Raw genomic sequence first — 17130 nt, 5'->3', positions numbered from 1 at the left:
TGGCGCAAATCAACTATCAATTTTGAAAAATTGATTAGAAATGTGGGCTAAAACCCCCCTCTCGATTTCCCCCCTATCCCTATCTCGAACAAAAAGGGGGGGGGAGTTAGAGCAGAGTGGGGCTTTTAGACAGATTTGAGAATTGTGGTCTTTAAAAAAAAAAGTTTCCAAGTTTGTCACAATCTCATTTCAGTAGCTGGGTGGCATACAGAGTGCCTCCACATATCTAGACATATTTAAACATATGCCAATTTTTTTCAGCATGGTGCCACAGATGGTAAATTTGTTGCATTTTAAACTGGAGAAACACATACCAGAATTGTGACATCAAAAATCCCCCTAATGATAAATGTAGCTGCAGTTTTGCTTTTCTGACTTGTTCCTATAGCCCATCTGATAATCCAGCAATTTAGTATTTCTGTTGCAGAACCGCCTGATAATTCAGACACTGTTTGAGCTGCACCTATTGTCGCCCCTCCTGTAGGTTACATTTTTACTTTTCCATGCCCATCTGCTAGTCTGGGAAGTTTGATAAGTCGGTGCCTGTTGGGTCCTGTTGATATCAAGTTCTAAGTTGTGGTTTCCCATTTACCATGATATACACTTCTCCGCTGCTCTCAATCAGGCCAATGCCATCAAAGTCTCAAATGTTACTGATCGTAAAGCTCCCACTTTTAGCAAACTGTCGGACTCTGTTCTCTTGCCAGGTTTTCCGCTCTGCACCATGCCGCTCTTAGTGGCAACTCTGAACTATTGCTGCTACTTCTAGAAACACAGGCAGCTGTGGATATCAGGGATGGCAATGGTGAGTGTTAACAAAGTGTGTCTTCTAGGGTATCTAGAAGCTGGCAGCTCTTCTAATAATGGCATTCTCTTCCCTCTGTATAGGAATGCGCCCCTTACACTACGCCGCGTGGCAGGGCCAGCCCGAGCCGGTGCGACTCCTTCTCCGGGCAGCTGCCAGCGTCAATACTGCTTCCAACGATGGACAGATTCCCTTGCACTTAGCTGCTCAGTATGGACACTACGAGGTGGTAAGGGGCACATTTATATGTCCAAAGGAATTCATCTGCACACTTCTGATTACTTCTTCTAATCTGCAAATATCAACCAGACACCCTGAGTTATGTGCTTAGAAAAAGTCCAGAGGTTTTTAAAGTGTGACTTCTGAAAATGGAGCTATTATGGCAGTTAACCCTATATTGCTGCCATTCTCTCCTCACATCCAAGGCCATATATATCTTATATTTGAGTTTGGAGAAGGAATAGAATACGTTGTTCTGTCATAATGTTTCCAAAATAATTGTACCTTGCACTGCCTAACTAAATAACCACTCAGCACAGGAAGAAGTGCAATAAAACCACATAATATAGGCGTACGATGCTTACATAATAGTACCACACAGTAAAAGGGCTAGAATTATGTCACCACTTTCTCCGTGGTGTAAATGAGACGTCCTATCCAGAAGTTTAGGCAACTTGAAGTGGCTTCTCCATCGTACTCGTAGGGAGTCCAAGCTACTGAGATATTGGATTAAAGAGGCTATGACCGTTCTGGAGCGTCTTTACTCATAAGTATTGCGCTGGTCCTCTGTTGTTACTCCTAGAAATGTATGCATAAATTGACAACTGGCTGGGGGATAGTACCCATGCAAAGCTGAGTATATAGTAGTTGTGTTGTTAATTTTTTTCCTAATTTCCTATCTTCTCTTCTGCCAGTCTGAGACCCTATTGCAGCATCAGTCAAATCCATGCCATGTCAACAAATCCAAGAAAACGCCTTTAGATCTGGCTTGCGAATTTGGCAGAGTAAAGGTAAGACTACAGAGTTGTTTATCTTCTTTCTCATCTAGGTTTTCTGAACGGATATACTGTATGTTGTCTTCCTCCAAAAATTTGTAGCACACAGAACCCTAGAAAAGAAGATACAGATGGGGACAGCAGACGGTGCTTTATGCAAAACATTTTATAGCCCTCTACCCCCCTTATCCCTTCCTATTATTATATAGTACCCAAATGTACAAATAACACTGGTCAAACAATAGACCAGGGCTCAGCACCAAATTAGGGGTGTAAGCTGCACCTGCACAGGTCACACACCCTTATGGCCAGCCCTACTTACAGAGTGTAGATCATTGCATTGGAAAATTGGTTGGTTGCAGTAAAGGATCTTCATAAGCAGCTCTTCAGGCTCGATGGTTTTATGACTTGTCCCATGTTCCTCTGCTATCTTTGTCATGAGGAACATCGAAGATCAAATTGGTGGAGCTCTGTAGAAACCAGTTTGTGTAACAATGGTCTAGAACATCTTGCATGCTTCTAGCGTTACTTTTATTTTAGTCAATATACACTTTCCTTTAAAATGGAGCCATACGAGGACAAACATTGACCGCACATCCACATATCACACATCGCTCTTTTGCTTCTCAGTGGTACTTTGAACATAAACATGAGGTTCATATTTACATTTTCATCAAATTGTATAAGCCCACTAGCCACATCACAGCGACAGTAAATAAATCTTGTTATTTCACAGCACTTTCAAGTAATTTTATTTATTACCCCCCCCCCCCCCCCCCCACCAAGCTGGGTTCTCATTTTACCGACCTTGGAAGGATGGAAGGCTGAGTCAACCTTGAGCCGGCTACCTGATCCGTGCGGGGATTGAACTCGCAACCTTCAAGTCGTGAGCGAGAGCTTAGGACTGCATTTCTGCTGCCTTAGCGCAACACTACTGGAAGACTAGATGGAATAGTAAGCTCTAAAAGCCTGTTCACATGGTACGGTGTCCGTGGGGTGGTGCCATCCAGAGCCATGAAAGCTGAGCCTGACAGCAGTGGTGGTGTTGAGCAACTGGGTTTCTCCTCCTGCAGGCACTATATTGTGGAGATGAGGGTTCCCGTGTGGGGCGGTACCCAGTAGTGTAGGGACCCATTTTTTTAAAAAAAGTTGCTGTGAAGTGGCTAATTGGCTTATACAATTTGATCCCCATGTTGATTAACATTGCTGAGAAGCACTTGATCAATGTATAATATGTGGATATGCGTGTATGGTATTCTACTCTCTTCTTTAATTCCTTAGGTGGTCCAGCTGCTCCTGAATAGCCATCTATGTGTCTCTCTGTTGGAAGGCCTATCCAAAGACCCCACAGACGCTAATTTTACCACACCTCTGCATTTAGCAGCAAAAAATGGCCACCGGGAGGTCATCAGGTACCTGATTGATTTTGCTATAGTTGCCATGGTTGATGATCTTGCTATCTGTATTGACTTATTGGGTGTGCAGAATGCTGTTTACTGATCTCTTCTTTTCAGATTGCTCCTTAAATCTGGAATTGAGATTAACAAAGTGACAAAGATGGGCACTGCTCTGCATGAGGCATCACTGTGCGGAAAGACTGAAGTGGTGAAGCTGCTAATAGAGGTAGGAAATGAGGCTGGAACACCTAGAACTGTTCCTGGGGTTGTTGGGTTTTGTTATTGGTAACAAGTAAACCCGCTGTACCTACCTTTTTTTAGAATGGCGTAGATGTAAATATTCGGAACACATACAATCAGACTGCCTTGGATATTGTAAACCAATTCACTACCACTCATGCAAGCACGGACATCAAACAGCTTCTTAGAGGTAATTGGGCATGTTTTGAGAATGAGACATGGTGAAATCTTTCAGATGGGTGCGTCGTTTAACAATATACATTCTCCATTTCAGAGGCATCTGGGATACTTAAAGTTCGGGCCCTGAAGGATTTCTGGAATGCTCACGATCCAACTGCTCTGAATATCAGGGCTGGAGACCTCATTACGGTAATTGCTATGTTCTTCTCTTCTCTTGCTTCTGCCCAGGGACAACTTTTTTTATTGTTCCTAATGAAAAACTTTGATTGTAGGTATTGGAGCAACATCAAGATGGCCGATGGAAAGGTCATATCCATGATCTACAGAAGGGAACTGATAGAGTAGGGTTCTTTCCTCCAGCAATTGTAGAAGTAATCAGCAAAAGGCTTGGTGAGACTTTGTGATATTTTCTTTAATTTATAGTACACAAGCATGTGTACTTTTATTGTCTGATTTTATTTGTAATTTTTGTCCTTTTTAGGCTCCACTCTTCCTCGCAATACCACAATAAATTCTCAGCAGCGATTGGCCAAGCCACTACTGCACCAGCCCAACCAGTACGGCACAGTAACTAGCGTTGGTATTACCTCTGACTACATTGGAGGTAAGTGAGGAAGGGCCTTATAATTGTCCTAGTGATGATCACTTCTATGCTTTCACACAGCATCGAGGATCACCCAGTGATTGGAAGCGGAGCGGACCAGATATCACTCCGGCAACCCGCTTCCATTCACAGTAAATAGGCAGTCGTTCATAGAAGAACGACTACCTGTTCACACGGGCCAGGCATACTTTTATTTGTACGCCTGTAGAAACTGAACGACAAACGGATTATCTTTTGTCGTTCAGTCGCTGCTGGCATTTACACGAATGATTATCGTTTAGATTCCCGTGATTCGGCAAGAATCTGAATGATTTTCATTCACTGTAAAAGGGTCCCAAGTAGTAATTGTGGTGTTGCTAATGTTCTTTTAATCATGTGTATATGTAATGTTGATCATTTTTTTTTCTTTTCAGGTGCGATTCTAGCTGGTGATCGCCACAGCGTGGGCAGTGAGGGTAGCCTGGGCAGTGTACGCAGTGCGGGGAGTGGCCAGAGCTGTGAAAACAGTGGTCTGAGCTCCACCCTTCTCATAGAGAATGCCCAGGTAACGTTTCATGAGCAATGTTTCCTTATTAATTTCTACGCTGCTTTGTGTGTTTGTTTCATCTGACTTTTTGCCTTCTTTTAGAATCTACATCATGGCTTTGAAGATCAGCATATCAGAATATCAGTTGGTGAGAATCAGCATTATTATCTTAAAGGGTCTGTCTCGTGAAAAACATACCCTCCAGCTACAGGACAGGGGATAAATATATACTTGGTGGGACCTCCAGTGATCATGGTCATGTGGGTGTACTGCTGCTCCATTCATCTTAATGGGACTTCCAGAGAGAGCCCAGTACATGCTTAGCTTATCCCAGCAGTCCCATAGAAATAACTTGAGCGTTAGTGTGTATGCGTGACCACAGTTTTCATTTGGAGAAACTCTGGACCCCCATTCTCTTGATCAGCAGGTGGACCCCCACTAATCATAAACTTTTCCTCTTTCCTGTGGAGAATGGGATAAGTTCTTTTCATGGGACAAACCCTTTAACTGTTTGAGCTTGAATATAATTATTATTATTATTCTGTTTATTGTTATGTATGTATCATCCTCTTTATATTAAACATGGGACTCCTTAATTTTCAGGCACAACTCCCAGTCACATGTTGCACCCAGTTCATGTGGTGGAGAAGGACCCAGGATCACATATGCAAGGAAAGGTATGTGGTGGATTAAAGCATGTAGACTTGTTACAATTGCTGATGTTACAGGATACAACATTGTTTGGTATTGCAACATTAACAAGGGTAGCATGAAAACTGAATATAGTCTTAGTGTACGGCACATATACTGTCATTGAAGAGCTAGAACTCATAGCAACTACTAATGGGGGGTAAACCAGGCTGAGCGGGATGTCTTCATGCAGAACACCCACCTAGGACACCTAATATTTAGTGCACTTTTTTATTTTGGCTCTTCCATATGTACCCTTTACCTTTTGACTATAGCTGCAATTATGGTGCTTTCTCAAGCCACTTACTGTTTAAAGAGGACCTGACGGCTGTCCTGACATGTCTGCTATAGTAGACTCTTGTATTCCCCATAAAATTACAATTCTCAGAATTCTGCACTGTGCTGCTCCTTTCTTGTGCTTTCTGGAAATGTAGGAATAAATCTAAAAGTGGGTGTTTAATATGTGGCATGTGTTCCCTACACACAGACACTATTTACTATTGGCAAGGAGAATGGTAACGCCCAGTTGTCAGTATATTCATGCATTTCCAAGAGGTATAACAGAAGAAATGGCACATCGTAGGCTTCTAAGTAATATTACATGGGGAATGCAGATTCACTGCAGTTCTCACACAACACATGAGTGGAAATTTAAAGAACTGTGCGCCAAAATTCAATTGTGTAAATAAATAACTAAAAAACCTGTACATCTTTGCATAAGGTGTCTTTCCGCTAAAATGTGAAACTTTTTTGCCTTACTTCTGCCATCCTCGACACTTTACTAAGAGGTGGGCGGGTCTTAGTGGAAGGGGCTGGGCCATTTGTGGCCTGACAAGTTTATGCCAGCACCACAAACTGTAGCATGCCTCTATGCTATCTCTTAAATTTGGCTTCATTGCACTTCAGCGCACTTTGAATTAAGTCTGACGTGTTGGTCACTGGTTTAAGTAAATTCTACCAATAATATGAAATTATTACACATTGTGATTAATCTTCAACTTTGTGAGAACCTTTCTCTGATATATATATATATTATGTGCGGTTTCATTGCATTTCTAGATTATTATATGGTTATTGCTATGCGTTTAGGAAGGGCTTTTAATTCGTTAGCGGTATTCGCTGTATACTATGCAAGTGATATTTGCCGTGGGGCACATGGCTGCATTTTTGGGCCGCCTGTCCAATTCCACATTCAGCCTATGAGGCTACACACATGGATGTTTTTTCACATGGGCCGCTTGTAAAAACTCATATCATGCCCTGGTCTTCTCTGTTTCACAGGTGCAAAATAGGACCTGCATTGTCTGTGTGCTGTCTGATACGAGATGCGCTCGAGTCAGTCGGGCACAGGTCACAGTTAGAGCAGTGTGCCCCCAGCTTTACTTGCTTTATTGGGGTGGTGTTGTCTCATGCCAGCAGCCACCAGGAAATTGAGAGTGTAGCTCCGGGCTAGGCTGTCACTCAGGATTAGCATAAGTAATACAATATATTTACATGGTTACGCAATCTTTATGTAGATATAGCTAGGTGTAAAGTATAAAAACAGAATCCATCAACAACACAGGGTCAGCTTCTGGGCAAATGCCTTATTGGCAGTCGTGAGCGATTTACCGTCTACTATGACCTCTGCTTTGCTTTTTGACATTTCAACAAACTATACACCTTGTGAACCTTTGTTTTCGTAGGACGCAGAGCTTATCTACTGCTGGCTTCGTAGTTTCCAGCTGGACTCCTATGTTGGGAACTTTTTATCTTCAGGCTATGATCTTTCAACAATCAGTCGAATGACCCCAGAGGTGAGGCCAATTAGGCAATAACTGGTTTGGTTACAAAATTGTATATATTTTTTTTTATATATTTTTTTTAACGTTACTGTATTATCTCCCTTTCTTCTGTAGGATCTCACAGCAATTGGTGTAACAAAACCTGGGCACAGAAAGAAAATTTCCACTGAGATAAGCCGGCTGAGTGTTGCAGATGGACTTCCTCAAAAAACACCAGTGAGAATTACCTTCACCCATCCATGATTCATTACATGCAAAACAACTCTCACCACTTCCATTGAAAATCTATTGTATAACCCTCACAGACATTTTTGGTTTTTCTGTAGCCCCAAATAACTTTTTACCACCATCTATATTTGGAGCAATAACATTATTGCATGAAGCCACATTTCATGGTACAATATTGTGGTATACTTGGTGGGAGAGACCCCATTAGAGCCTTTGAAACTGGGGTGTAGGAATTTACAACACTGCTCCACAAAAAAATTAGAAAAAAACAACAATAGGGGTATTGTAAGTTGGAACTTCACTGATCAGATATACATAAATTTTGGAATGCCAGATAACCCCTTTAAGGACATCTTAGGGGGTGGATGAGGCAATTTTTTTCACTTAAATACACGTACTTTGGGTTGGCAACCATTTTTATAATCCTGTTTAATTAAAAATGTTATACCATTCAATTCTGCAGTTTCTACTTATCACCGTGCATAGAAATTGCAGCCTTAATCTCAATAGTAGATCCGTAAGTGAGGCTGAACTCGCAGCTTGGTTTTCAGCTCTGATCTTTTCGCTCCTGCACTTTATAGCAGCTAACTTATGACCACCACAGAAATAAACATTGCAGTCCTATATTAGAATAGGATGGTAGAGATGGAAGGGGCTTTCAGGGTCATCAGGTCCAACCCCCTTCCTCATGCAGGATTCATTAAATCAACCCATACTGATGTCTGTTCAGCCTATGCTAATAAGAACGTGCAGGAGAGGAGAGCAGAGGGAAACTAAGTAGTCTGTCCAGCCTCACTGATCTCCTATTAGGACTATAGGTAGTTTTATATCAGACGACTACTTAAGCTCCCAACAGCCGTCCTAACTATTATCGCCCCTGTGCGTATTCACGCCGCCGATATACGGCGTCCCTCTCTGCAGGGGGAGGAGGCTGGAAGAGCCAGGAGCAGTGCTGTGAGCTCCCACCTCCTCTCCACCAGCTCTCCACCCCTCTGCACTATTTGCAATGGGGGGGGGGGGATGGGGCGGAGCCAATTCCCGGAATTAAGCCCTGCCCCGTCCCGCCTCCTCTCTTTGCAAATAGTTCAGAGGGGGTGGAGAGGAGGCAGAGGGGGCGGGAGCTCAGAGCACTGCTCCCGACTCTTCTAGCCTTCTCCCCCTGCAGAGAGAGACACCTTATATCGGCCAGCGTGAATATCCGGCCGATATACTGTCGTCTGAAGCCATCCTAAAATTGGTATTGTAGTAATCGCACTGTTTTGTTTTTTTCCATTTCACTCCACTTAGAATTTTTTGGAATACATTATATGGTACCTTAAATAGTACCACTGAAAAATACAACTTGTCCTACAAAAAACAAACAAAAAACAAGCCCTCATACAGCTGCATTGATTGATAAGTAAAAGGGTTATCATTTTTTTAACAGTGGGGAAGAAAAACCAAAAATGAAGGAGGAAGGAAAAAAAGTGGGCGGGTCTTTCTAGAGTTAAAGTTTTATTGCATGCTTCTGCATGTTGTAGAAGCGAATGATGTGATCCTTGAACTTGTAAAGGTTGTGTACTCCTGATTTAGATAAACTATGACAAAACTGTATTCCATGGTGGACTTTCACTTTTACAAGACTGTTGTGTCATGGTAGCGCAAATTAGTCACTCTTATCTGCTTTCTTAGTCTTATTACAATTTGCTTGATTTGATATTGAATGATTTAAAAAGGTGCTAGAAAAATAAGGACCGCCTCTAATGGAGAGGAGAGAGCCTATCCACACGCAAAACTTGTAAATGGCTTTGCAGTAGGTTATACTATTACAATCTTTGTATTGAAAGTGTCCCTTCTCTTGTGTTCATTTAGGTAGACCTGTGGGATTGGCTTTCTCAGTTGGGGCTTCCTGAGTACCACAAGCAGCTGTCAGAGAATGGATATGAATCTCTTACCAGTGTGACAGAACTGACCTGGGAGGAACTGCAAGAGATCGGAATTCACAGACTTGGTAAAAGTTTGGGAATGAAATAATTTTTAGTTGCCTCACTTTGGATTTTTTTTCATCTTGTTACGACTGAGACTGGCGCTAAAAGTATCTTAATCAGATGTAATCGTTGTCCAAATGGACTGATCTACACTCTAGTTATAAACTGAGAACAAATCTATTAATAACAAAATGATACACTGGGAAACGTGGAAATCTCACCCTATCATACTAATATGGGAAAACCCTGACTAAAAGCGGGGCAATCACCCTGACAAGGGCGGCCCCACGTTGTGAATCTGTGGGATACCTATGCTGTCCCTAGATGGTGAAAAGGGGCAACAATTGACAGATGTAAATAAAAATAGTCATACAAGCACTATGAAGCAGATGTACAACACCAGATAAAAGTATAAACAAAAGGGACTTATCTGACTGGGAGATGATACCAGGAGGACGGGACGGACCAGAACTTCCACCAAACAAAAGAATAATCGGTGCCTTCTGAGAGGAGGGACTTGAATTTATACACTGCAGTGGTTGATTGGCCGGCTGGGGAAACACCTTCCCGTTGCCCAATCAAACCCCACATTAGCCGACAGTTGTTAACCCATCAGTGTCCAGGGCCAAATGACAGGATAAATGTGGAAGGACGTTCTACTTAAATACAGTATTGAATTTATTGCTTAATTAGATAGATTTTTACTAAAATGAATTCTATTTCTTCAGGGCATCAAAAGAAGTTGCTTCTGGGTGTGAAACGTTTGCTTGATCTCCAAAAAGGATACACAAGTGGGGGCACCTTAAGAGCCAGAACACCAGGTTCATCGTCTTCTATGTCTGTGGTAGAGCATATTGAAAATGGAGAACCCCCTGTTACACCCAGGCTACAGACCTTTCAAAATGTGGAGTTAAGCCGGGAACTCCAGAGTGCATTAACACATGGCGGGGAGATGCTATGTACAGCGAGGCGTTCATATAGTCAGGAGAGTATTAGTTCTCGATCACAGGGCTCAGGTAATTCTCAAGAGTCTACGACTCCACAAGCTCCCGTTCTCATTAACTTTAAAGTTCTGGACTCAAGCTTACCAGAAAGGAACTTGCCTGAGGGAATGGACCAATTACAAAGACCAACTGGTATTGCAAATGGATGTTCTGTTCGTCCAGAACCGCCTGTACCTCCTCCCAAGCCTTCTATGAAAAAACGTTCATTGAGTGTATGTCGCTATGCATTGTCTGATGGAGAGGCAGAGGAGGAAGAGAAACCGGCAGCTACAGTCTCGGTGACTTTGGGTTCTTATGCTACACTTACTCGTCGCCCAGGTCGTAGCTCCCTCACAAATGGGCAACCACTGAAGAAAGTCCAACGAAGTCAATCCTTTGCTGTACGAGCACGCAGGAAGGGACCACCTCCTCCACCTCCTAAGAGACTAAGTTCTATGTCTAGTGCGGATGGCACAGCTGTTGCTGGAAATAACTCAGTTAAAAGCATAGCAGCAAATCTAGAGGGACAGCTGGAATTCAGACCAGCAGAGGTCTGTAAAACTGAAGTATTGGAGAATCCTGGGACTCGGAGGAGGACAGTGAGTGAGTCTGCCGTCGGGGTTGAGGGGAGACTATCTTTGCCTCTTGCAGTACGACCAGAAGAGGACAAAAAAGAGGAAATTATCTCTTCGCAGCATAGCTCAAGTGAGAGCATTCCTTTTGCAGAGGAAGGAAACCTTACCATCAAACAAAGGCCCAAACCACCAGCAGCAAAGACAGAGTTTATGGCGGCAGAACTGTTCTCGGCGGTAGAGCCACAAACTCCTATACATTCACAGTCCAGCTCTGAAGTGCAACAGAGTCCGGAAACTAAAAAAGAGGCACCAGTAGGAGCCAAACCCCTTATAAGTCCTAAGCCAAATCTTGATCCTAAATTCCCCACTGGGATTCAAGGCTCCAAGGTAAATGTGGAGCTAGAATTCAACCTCACTGAATCAGATACAGTGAAGAGAAGGCCAAAGATAAAAGACAAAGAGGCAGGTAGCCATCATGAAGCAAATCAGGAGAGTCCAACTAGCCCTGTACCAGCCGAAGCAAGCACTTTATGTGGTCCTCCAGTAGCAGATACTGTTGTCAGCAGAATAGCCAAGATTGAGAAGGGTCCTTTGGGCTTGGAAAGAAGGGACAAACCTGAGGCTGCAAGGGAAAAAGTAGAGAAAACAGGTACGGTACAAAGTCTGGAACAGTGTGATAGCCTGACCACCATTTATAGTGTTTGCTATAGTGTTTTGTGAGACAACCCCTTTGTTCACAAACTTCAGCCATGTACTTGCTATAGCAAAGGGATACTGGTAGTTTCCTAATAGTCATTTTAGGCACAGCGAGAAATGCATGATTCTCGTTTGCCCAAGCGAGGTTGTTGGTGATGTCATCACCAGCTCGTTCGTGACGTGCAGCCTGTTTAGACAGGCAGATCATCGTTGAGAATCGCTCACTTCTCATTCAGTGTTTCACAGTGAGAAGTGAACGAGCGCCAAGGATTTTTATGCCGGCTGAAACTGAACGACAAACAAAAAGTGAACGATTCTCGTTCAGTCGTTGGCTCGTGGTTAAACGAACGATTATCATTCATTTTAACTTTTTTTTTTTTAAGCTATATAGGTATGTTTAGATGTAACATTAAGTGCTTTGCCTAATTTGCTTTTACGGGTTGTCTGGGATTAGAAAAAGGGAGTTTACTTTTTTTTCTAGGAACAATGCCACCCCTTTCTTTTTGGCTCTGCATGGTATTACAACTTAGGACTGCCGCCGCTTCTGGGGCAAATGAAGCAACCCTTTTTTTCTAAACTCAGAAAATTCCTTTTGAGATCTCAAAGTCTCTTAAATTAATGTAAAAGAAACCAGTGTGATTATAGTAAGGATGCTTTACAGTCCGTGGGCTCCCACTGATCACAGCCACTGTCTCTAGAAAAAGTCAAAACACTTCAAAAGATGGAGGGTCACTTTAACTTTCTTATGCTAGATGACAATCTTTGGTGTATTTTTATCAATGTAGAAATAGTTTGGTGAGGGTTAGGGTCAGAGGGGTTTAGGGTCAGGGGGGTTTAGGGTCAGGGGGGTTTAGGGTCAGGGGGGTTTAGGGTCAGAGGGTTAGGGAGTTGGGGTTAGAGTTCTTAAAAATGTACATTTTTTTTCCTTCCATGCTTGCTGAGTGGGCGGGCTCTTAATCATGTGATCTGAGATCCTTAAATATCACCTCTTCCCATTCACTGCAGTTGTTGTCTTATACACAAACAGGGAGAGAATTTGCAGCTGCATTCCCCTACTCCATTCTCCTTTTTGTATTTTATTCACTGTTAGAGCTTCTTCAGATGGACATGCACATGTTTTGCCTGGGAAACTCGGGGAAAACATGCAATGATCGTGTGCTGTCCAATCTGGATGGACCATGCATGTTCTATTCTCATCTGTGAAAAAGAAGAATATTTCGGACATGCAGCCATTTTTATTCTCTTTCACATCGACCACCAGTCCATGTGAAAAATTGTTTTGTGTTTATAACCTCATAGGCTATAATGGGTCTATATGCTGTACGTGGAATACATGGACAGCACGCGGACGAAAAATACTGAATGGGCACTTGGCGTGCATTTACACTTGGTGCATTTGCTGCGGATTTTCTGCAAAGGAAAAATCTGGACCATTTGGGACCGATTTTTGGTGCAAATTTCAGTGAAATTTTCTGTCGTAGCAAATATGTAGCAATTTGCCACATGTGGACACAACCTTGTACGCTTTAGGCAAATAGTGGTTAGTGATGTAAGTTTTGAGATGTGCAGAATTCCTATATTAGATTTAGCCATTTTGGCAGTTGTTGTTTATAGAATGTCTCCTTTTAAGGATGCTTATTGTATACATGTAGCCTCCGCATGTAGATATAACCACCTTCATCATGAACTGTCCATTTTATGGTTTGCAGGGTCTCAGGCACACTTGGTGATATCTGGACCAGAGCAGGTTTTACAGAAGCCTTTATGGGGATCAAGTGGTCCACCCCCAACTACTAATTCCATTCTATGGGCAAACGACCCTTGTACTGTCATTAGGGAATGGAATAAGGTGCCTTCACACAGCAAAGACAGCTCGCAAGTTGGACCATTGAAATATTCCATCTCGCTACATAAAGCCCAAGATGAGCGAGAGCCAACAGAAAAAAGTATCAGGTAATTCATGTTACAATAAACGTTAAGAGGTGTTCCCGTGTCTGTACTATTGTATCTTGTCACCACCACAATAATGGGAGGAGACTAGAGATGAGCGAGCGTACTCCCTAAGGCAAACTACTCGAGCGAGTAGTGCCTTATGCGAGTACCTGCCCGCTCGTCTCAAAAGATTCGGGTGCTGGCGGGGGAGAGCGGGGAGATCTCTCTATTACCCCCTCCCCCCCCACTGCTCCCCCCTGCTCACTCTCACAACTCACCGCTCTCCCCCGCCGGCACCTGAATCTTTTGAGAGGTGGGAGACTGCCTCCGGGGAGACTGACAGCAGGGTGGCCGGTAAAGGGAGTGGAGGTTGGGGACTGCCGCCGGGACAAGAGTGACAGCAGGGCCGGTATGGGGAGCGGACGTGGGAGACTGCCACCGGGATGAGAGTGACAGCAGGGTCGGCAAGGGGAAATGCAGTCCCAGCAGCGCTGCTGGGAGGGCACAGCCAGTGGCTACAGTCAGACTTGGGAACAGGAGCAGCCCCGCTGCCACAGATGGCAGCGGAACACTCACATCTGCGGCTTGTGTGAAAGGCAGCGGGACACTCTAATCAGAGATTGGAGTGGTGAGCGCCAGGACCTGTGAGGCTGAGGAAGGGGAGCCAGCTGTGCAGCCAATCAGGAACAGGGGGCGTCACCGGCCTGTCAATCTAGTCTCCACCACTACTTCCAGTGGTGACAAGATACAATACTACCTCCCATGTCCTTGTTGCCATATGCCACAACTTATAGATTGACTTCACTGAATCACTGTCAAATTAGAATTGTACTAGTAAAGAGCAGTGACTACTCTGCATCCTTTTTTTTCCTGCTAATAATATACCATAAACTATAGTTATGGGAACATTCCTTTAAAGGAAGTCTGTAGGGACTTTTTGGGATGCCAACTGAATGCACTGGCAGATTTCCAGTGATACGTAGAGCATATTGATACCTTTCTTTTAAATGTTTTTTTTCATTGCATCTCCACATATAGCCTGATATTTGTACCGCACTATATGCAAATTAGAGATGCACCACCAAATGGGCATTTACTCTATGCCTGCGGTCTGGCTCTCTCCCTGCCCATTCAGTGCTTCGTGGCATCTCCAGCACCACCCGTTGGAGACGTCATGTGTTCAGTGTCACCGCGCTTGCGAGCAGCTGCATGTGCTATGACTTTTTCCCAGCCATACCGGTCGCTGCCACATGCATGGGACATCAGTCTGGCTAGAAATGAGTGACAGTGCGCGTGCCCGCTCACAAGCGGGTGCAGCTGGAGACGTCCCAAAGCACTCAATGGGTGCGGTTTCTTCGTCAATCAGCTGAGAGTGAGCCGAACTGCAGGCAGAGTGGGAACACCCATCGGACGGTGCACCTCTAGTTCGCAGGTAGCGAGTGGCACAAATATCAGACTATATCTGGAGATGCAGTGAAAAAAAAGGTACCAATATGTTCTTCATTTCATGGGAAATGTGCCAGTGTATTCAGTCGGAAGCGCAGGAAGTGCTGACAGACTTCCTTTAACCTCTTTCCCCTGGTGCCGTTCTTTGTATTCATTGACATTTTTTGTCCAGAAACGTCCAAGACTTTATAAGTTTTGGGACGAGTTGGTAACATGAAAAAAAAATACATTTAATCTACTGAAAAATGTAAACATTTTTAAGAGGGGGAAAAAAAGCACAATTGTGGCTGTGTTTTGGGGGGGGGGGGATTTCCTTTTACAGCCATCACAGTAAAATTTGTATGTTCACATGATTCTATGGGTCAGTACTAGAGATGAGCGAGCGTACTCGGATAAGCACTACTCGCTCGAGTAATTGGCTTTATCCGAATATCGCTGTGCTCGTCCCTGAAGATTCGGGTGCCGCTGCGGCTGACAGGTGAGTCGCAGCGGGGAGCAGGGGAGAGCGGGCGGGAGAGAGGGAGAGAAAGATCTTACCTCCGTTCCTCCCCGCTCTCCCCTGCAGCTCCCCGCTCCGTGCCGGCACCCGAATCTTTAGACCCGAGCACAGCGATACTCGGATAAAGCCAATTACTCGAGCGAGTAGTGCTTATCCGAGTACGCTCGCTCATCTCTAGTCAGTACGATTACAGAGATAAAAAAAAAAAAACTAAAGCTATGGAATCACCAAATATGGCAACAAATATATAGATATATATAAAGTTTTCTATCTTTCCGTTGATGTGACTGTGCGCTTGTATTTAGTGGGGCAAGCTGTTTCTATTGGTACCATTTTGGGGTACATACACCTCTTAGATAACCTTTTAATTCAACCTTTTTTGGGAATACAGAGTGACCAAAAAAATGCTATTCTGGCATTGTGTGTTTTTTCTCTTTTTTTTTTTCTCTTTCTGACGACGTTCAACGTGTGCGTTTAATGTGATTGTTGGGAGTCCAGAAGACTGACCCCGTAGAAATGAATCATATATTGCCCTTCCTGTGTATTGATGAGTGATTTTGGTGGAATTACACTTTTTTTTTTTTTTTTTTTTTTTTTTTTAAAGCCACCTATAATTTTGCATGTTGTACTGTGTACAAAAAAACGGCTGCCGGCTGCTGTGTACAGGCAGCCCTGTGTATAGCAATCTAAAGAAATGTAGCTGGGTAATTTAGTGTATTTGTGTACTGAGACGTACCACTACATAACTGCAATAACGTTTTTACTTCTCCTTCTAGCGACGCAGCTCCTCTGACGAAGAACATTTTAGATGACATCAGCACAATGTTCGATGACCTCGCAGAGCAGCTGGAAGCCATGCTGGATTGAGGAGGCCTATTCACATTTTTGGCACTTTAGCTGGGACTGCATGACAGCACAGCTCCACTAGCATCGGCATCTCCTCCGCTGCGGCGCCACCTATTGCACAACTTTTACCTTTTAAGAAGTCCGGTTGGGATGTAGAACGTTTGGAGCTCCATCTCCCCCTTTCTCACACTATTCCCTCATGGCCAGGGCCTTATTATTCCCGAGAGGTTTTTATAGTTCTAAATCACCTGTGCTGTTGATTTGGAGTGTATATATACCGGTATATATAAAATAACCATCTCAAAGTCCCTGCCCCAAGCTTGTATGAGTACTGCCACAGCAACTGCAGTTGGAGTAAATTGTATTCTTCTGCTGTTGCTACAATGAAACTGTAAATGTTTTGATTTTTCTTTTTTTGTAAGAAAAGTTTATTTTAAAGTAATTTTATATATATGTATGTATAAACCTCTATAAATATATATTTACTAACCGGAATATGTCAGTGATGTTTGTCATATGTTCTTTATACGCTGATGATGCGTTTTTGGAATATGTAGCGTGTTATAAAACTGTCAGCATGACACAAGCAAGGCAGGAACGCTATCTTTTATCCTTAGGGAGAGCACCTAGAAGGTGAGTGAGGAGACTTAAAGGCCATTCATGCTTCTCTGGGTAATATGCAAATAAGGGAGCTGGAACGATACCTCTGCAGCGCCACCTATTGGAGGGCAGCATTC

At 43.5% G+C, this 17130-nt stretch overlaps 1 protein-coding gene across 2 annotated transcripts in view; it reads left to right on the top strand.

The window, feature by feature from the left end:
* The window catches only part of CASKIN2 (CASK interacting protein 2), a 44778-nt gene extending 27890 nt beyond the window's left edge, over nucleotides 1-16888 (top strand). For both annotated transcript variants that reach the window (XM_066587510.1, XM_066587511.1), the window contains 18 exons: nucleotides 708-805; nucleotides 889-1034; nucleotides 1720-1815; nucleotides 3082-3212; nucleotides 3315-3423; nucleotides 3519-3627; nucleotides 3712-3806; nucleotides 3890-4007; nucleotides 4099-4221; nucleotides 4635-4765; nucleotides 4850-4895; nucleotides 5351-5424; nucleotides 7123-7233; nucleotides 7336-7437; nucleotides 9301-9439; nucleotides 10145-11623; nucleotides 13380-13623; nucleotides 16324-16888. In XM_066587510.1, coding sequence (XP_066443607.1) covers nucleotides 708-805; nucleotides 889-1034; nucleotides 1720-1815; nucleotides 3082-3212; nucleotides 3315-3423; nucleotides 3519-3627; nucleotides 3712-3806; nucleotides 3890-4007; nucleotides 4099-4221; nucleotides 4635-4765; nucleotides 4850-4895; nucleotides 5351-5424; nucleotides 7123-7233; nucleotides 7336-7437; nucleotides 9301-9439; nucleotides 10145-11623; nucleotides 13380-13623; nucleotides 16324-16414 — 3442 coding nt within the window. In that variant the 3' untranslated portion in view covers nucleotides 16415-16888. The remainder of the gene's footprint in view (nucleotides 1-707; nucleotides 806-888; nucleotides 1035-1719; nucleotides 1816-3081; nucleotides 3213-3314; nucleotides 3424-3518; nucleotides 3628-3711; nucleotides 3807-3889; nucleotides 4008-4098; nucleotides 4222-4634; nucleotides 4766-4849; nucleotides 4896-5350; nucleotides 5425-7122; nucleotides 7234-7335; nucleotides 7438-9300; nucleotides 9440-10144; nucleotides 11624-13379; nucleotides 13624-16323) is intronic.
* The last annotated feature ends 242 nt before the right edge of the window (nucleotides 16889-17130 follow it).

This window comes from Eleutherodactylus coqui, chromosome 13 (assembly GCF_035609145.1).
Source record: "Eleutherodactylus coqui strain aEleCoq1 chromosome 13, aEleCoq1.hap1, whole genome shotgun sequence".
Taxonomy (NCBI): Eukaryota; Metazoa; Chordata; class Amphibia; order Anura; family Eleutherodactylidae; genus Eleutherodactylus; species Eleutherodactylus coqui.
This window is presented reverse-complemented; position numbering and strand designations above follow the sequence as displayed.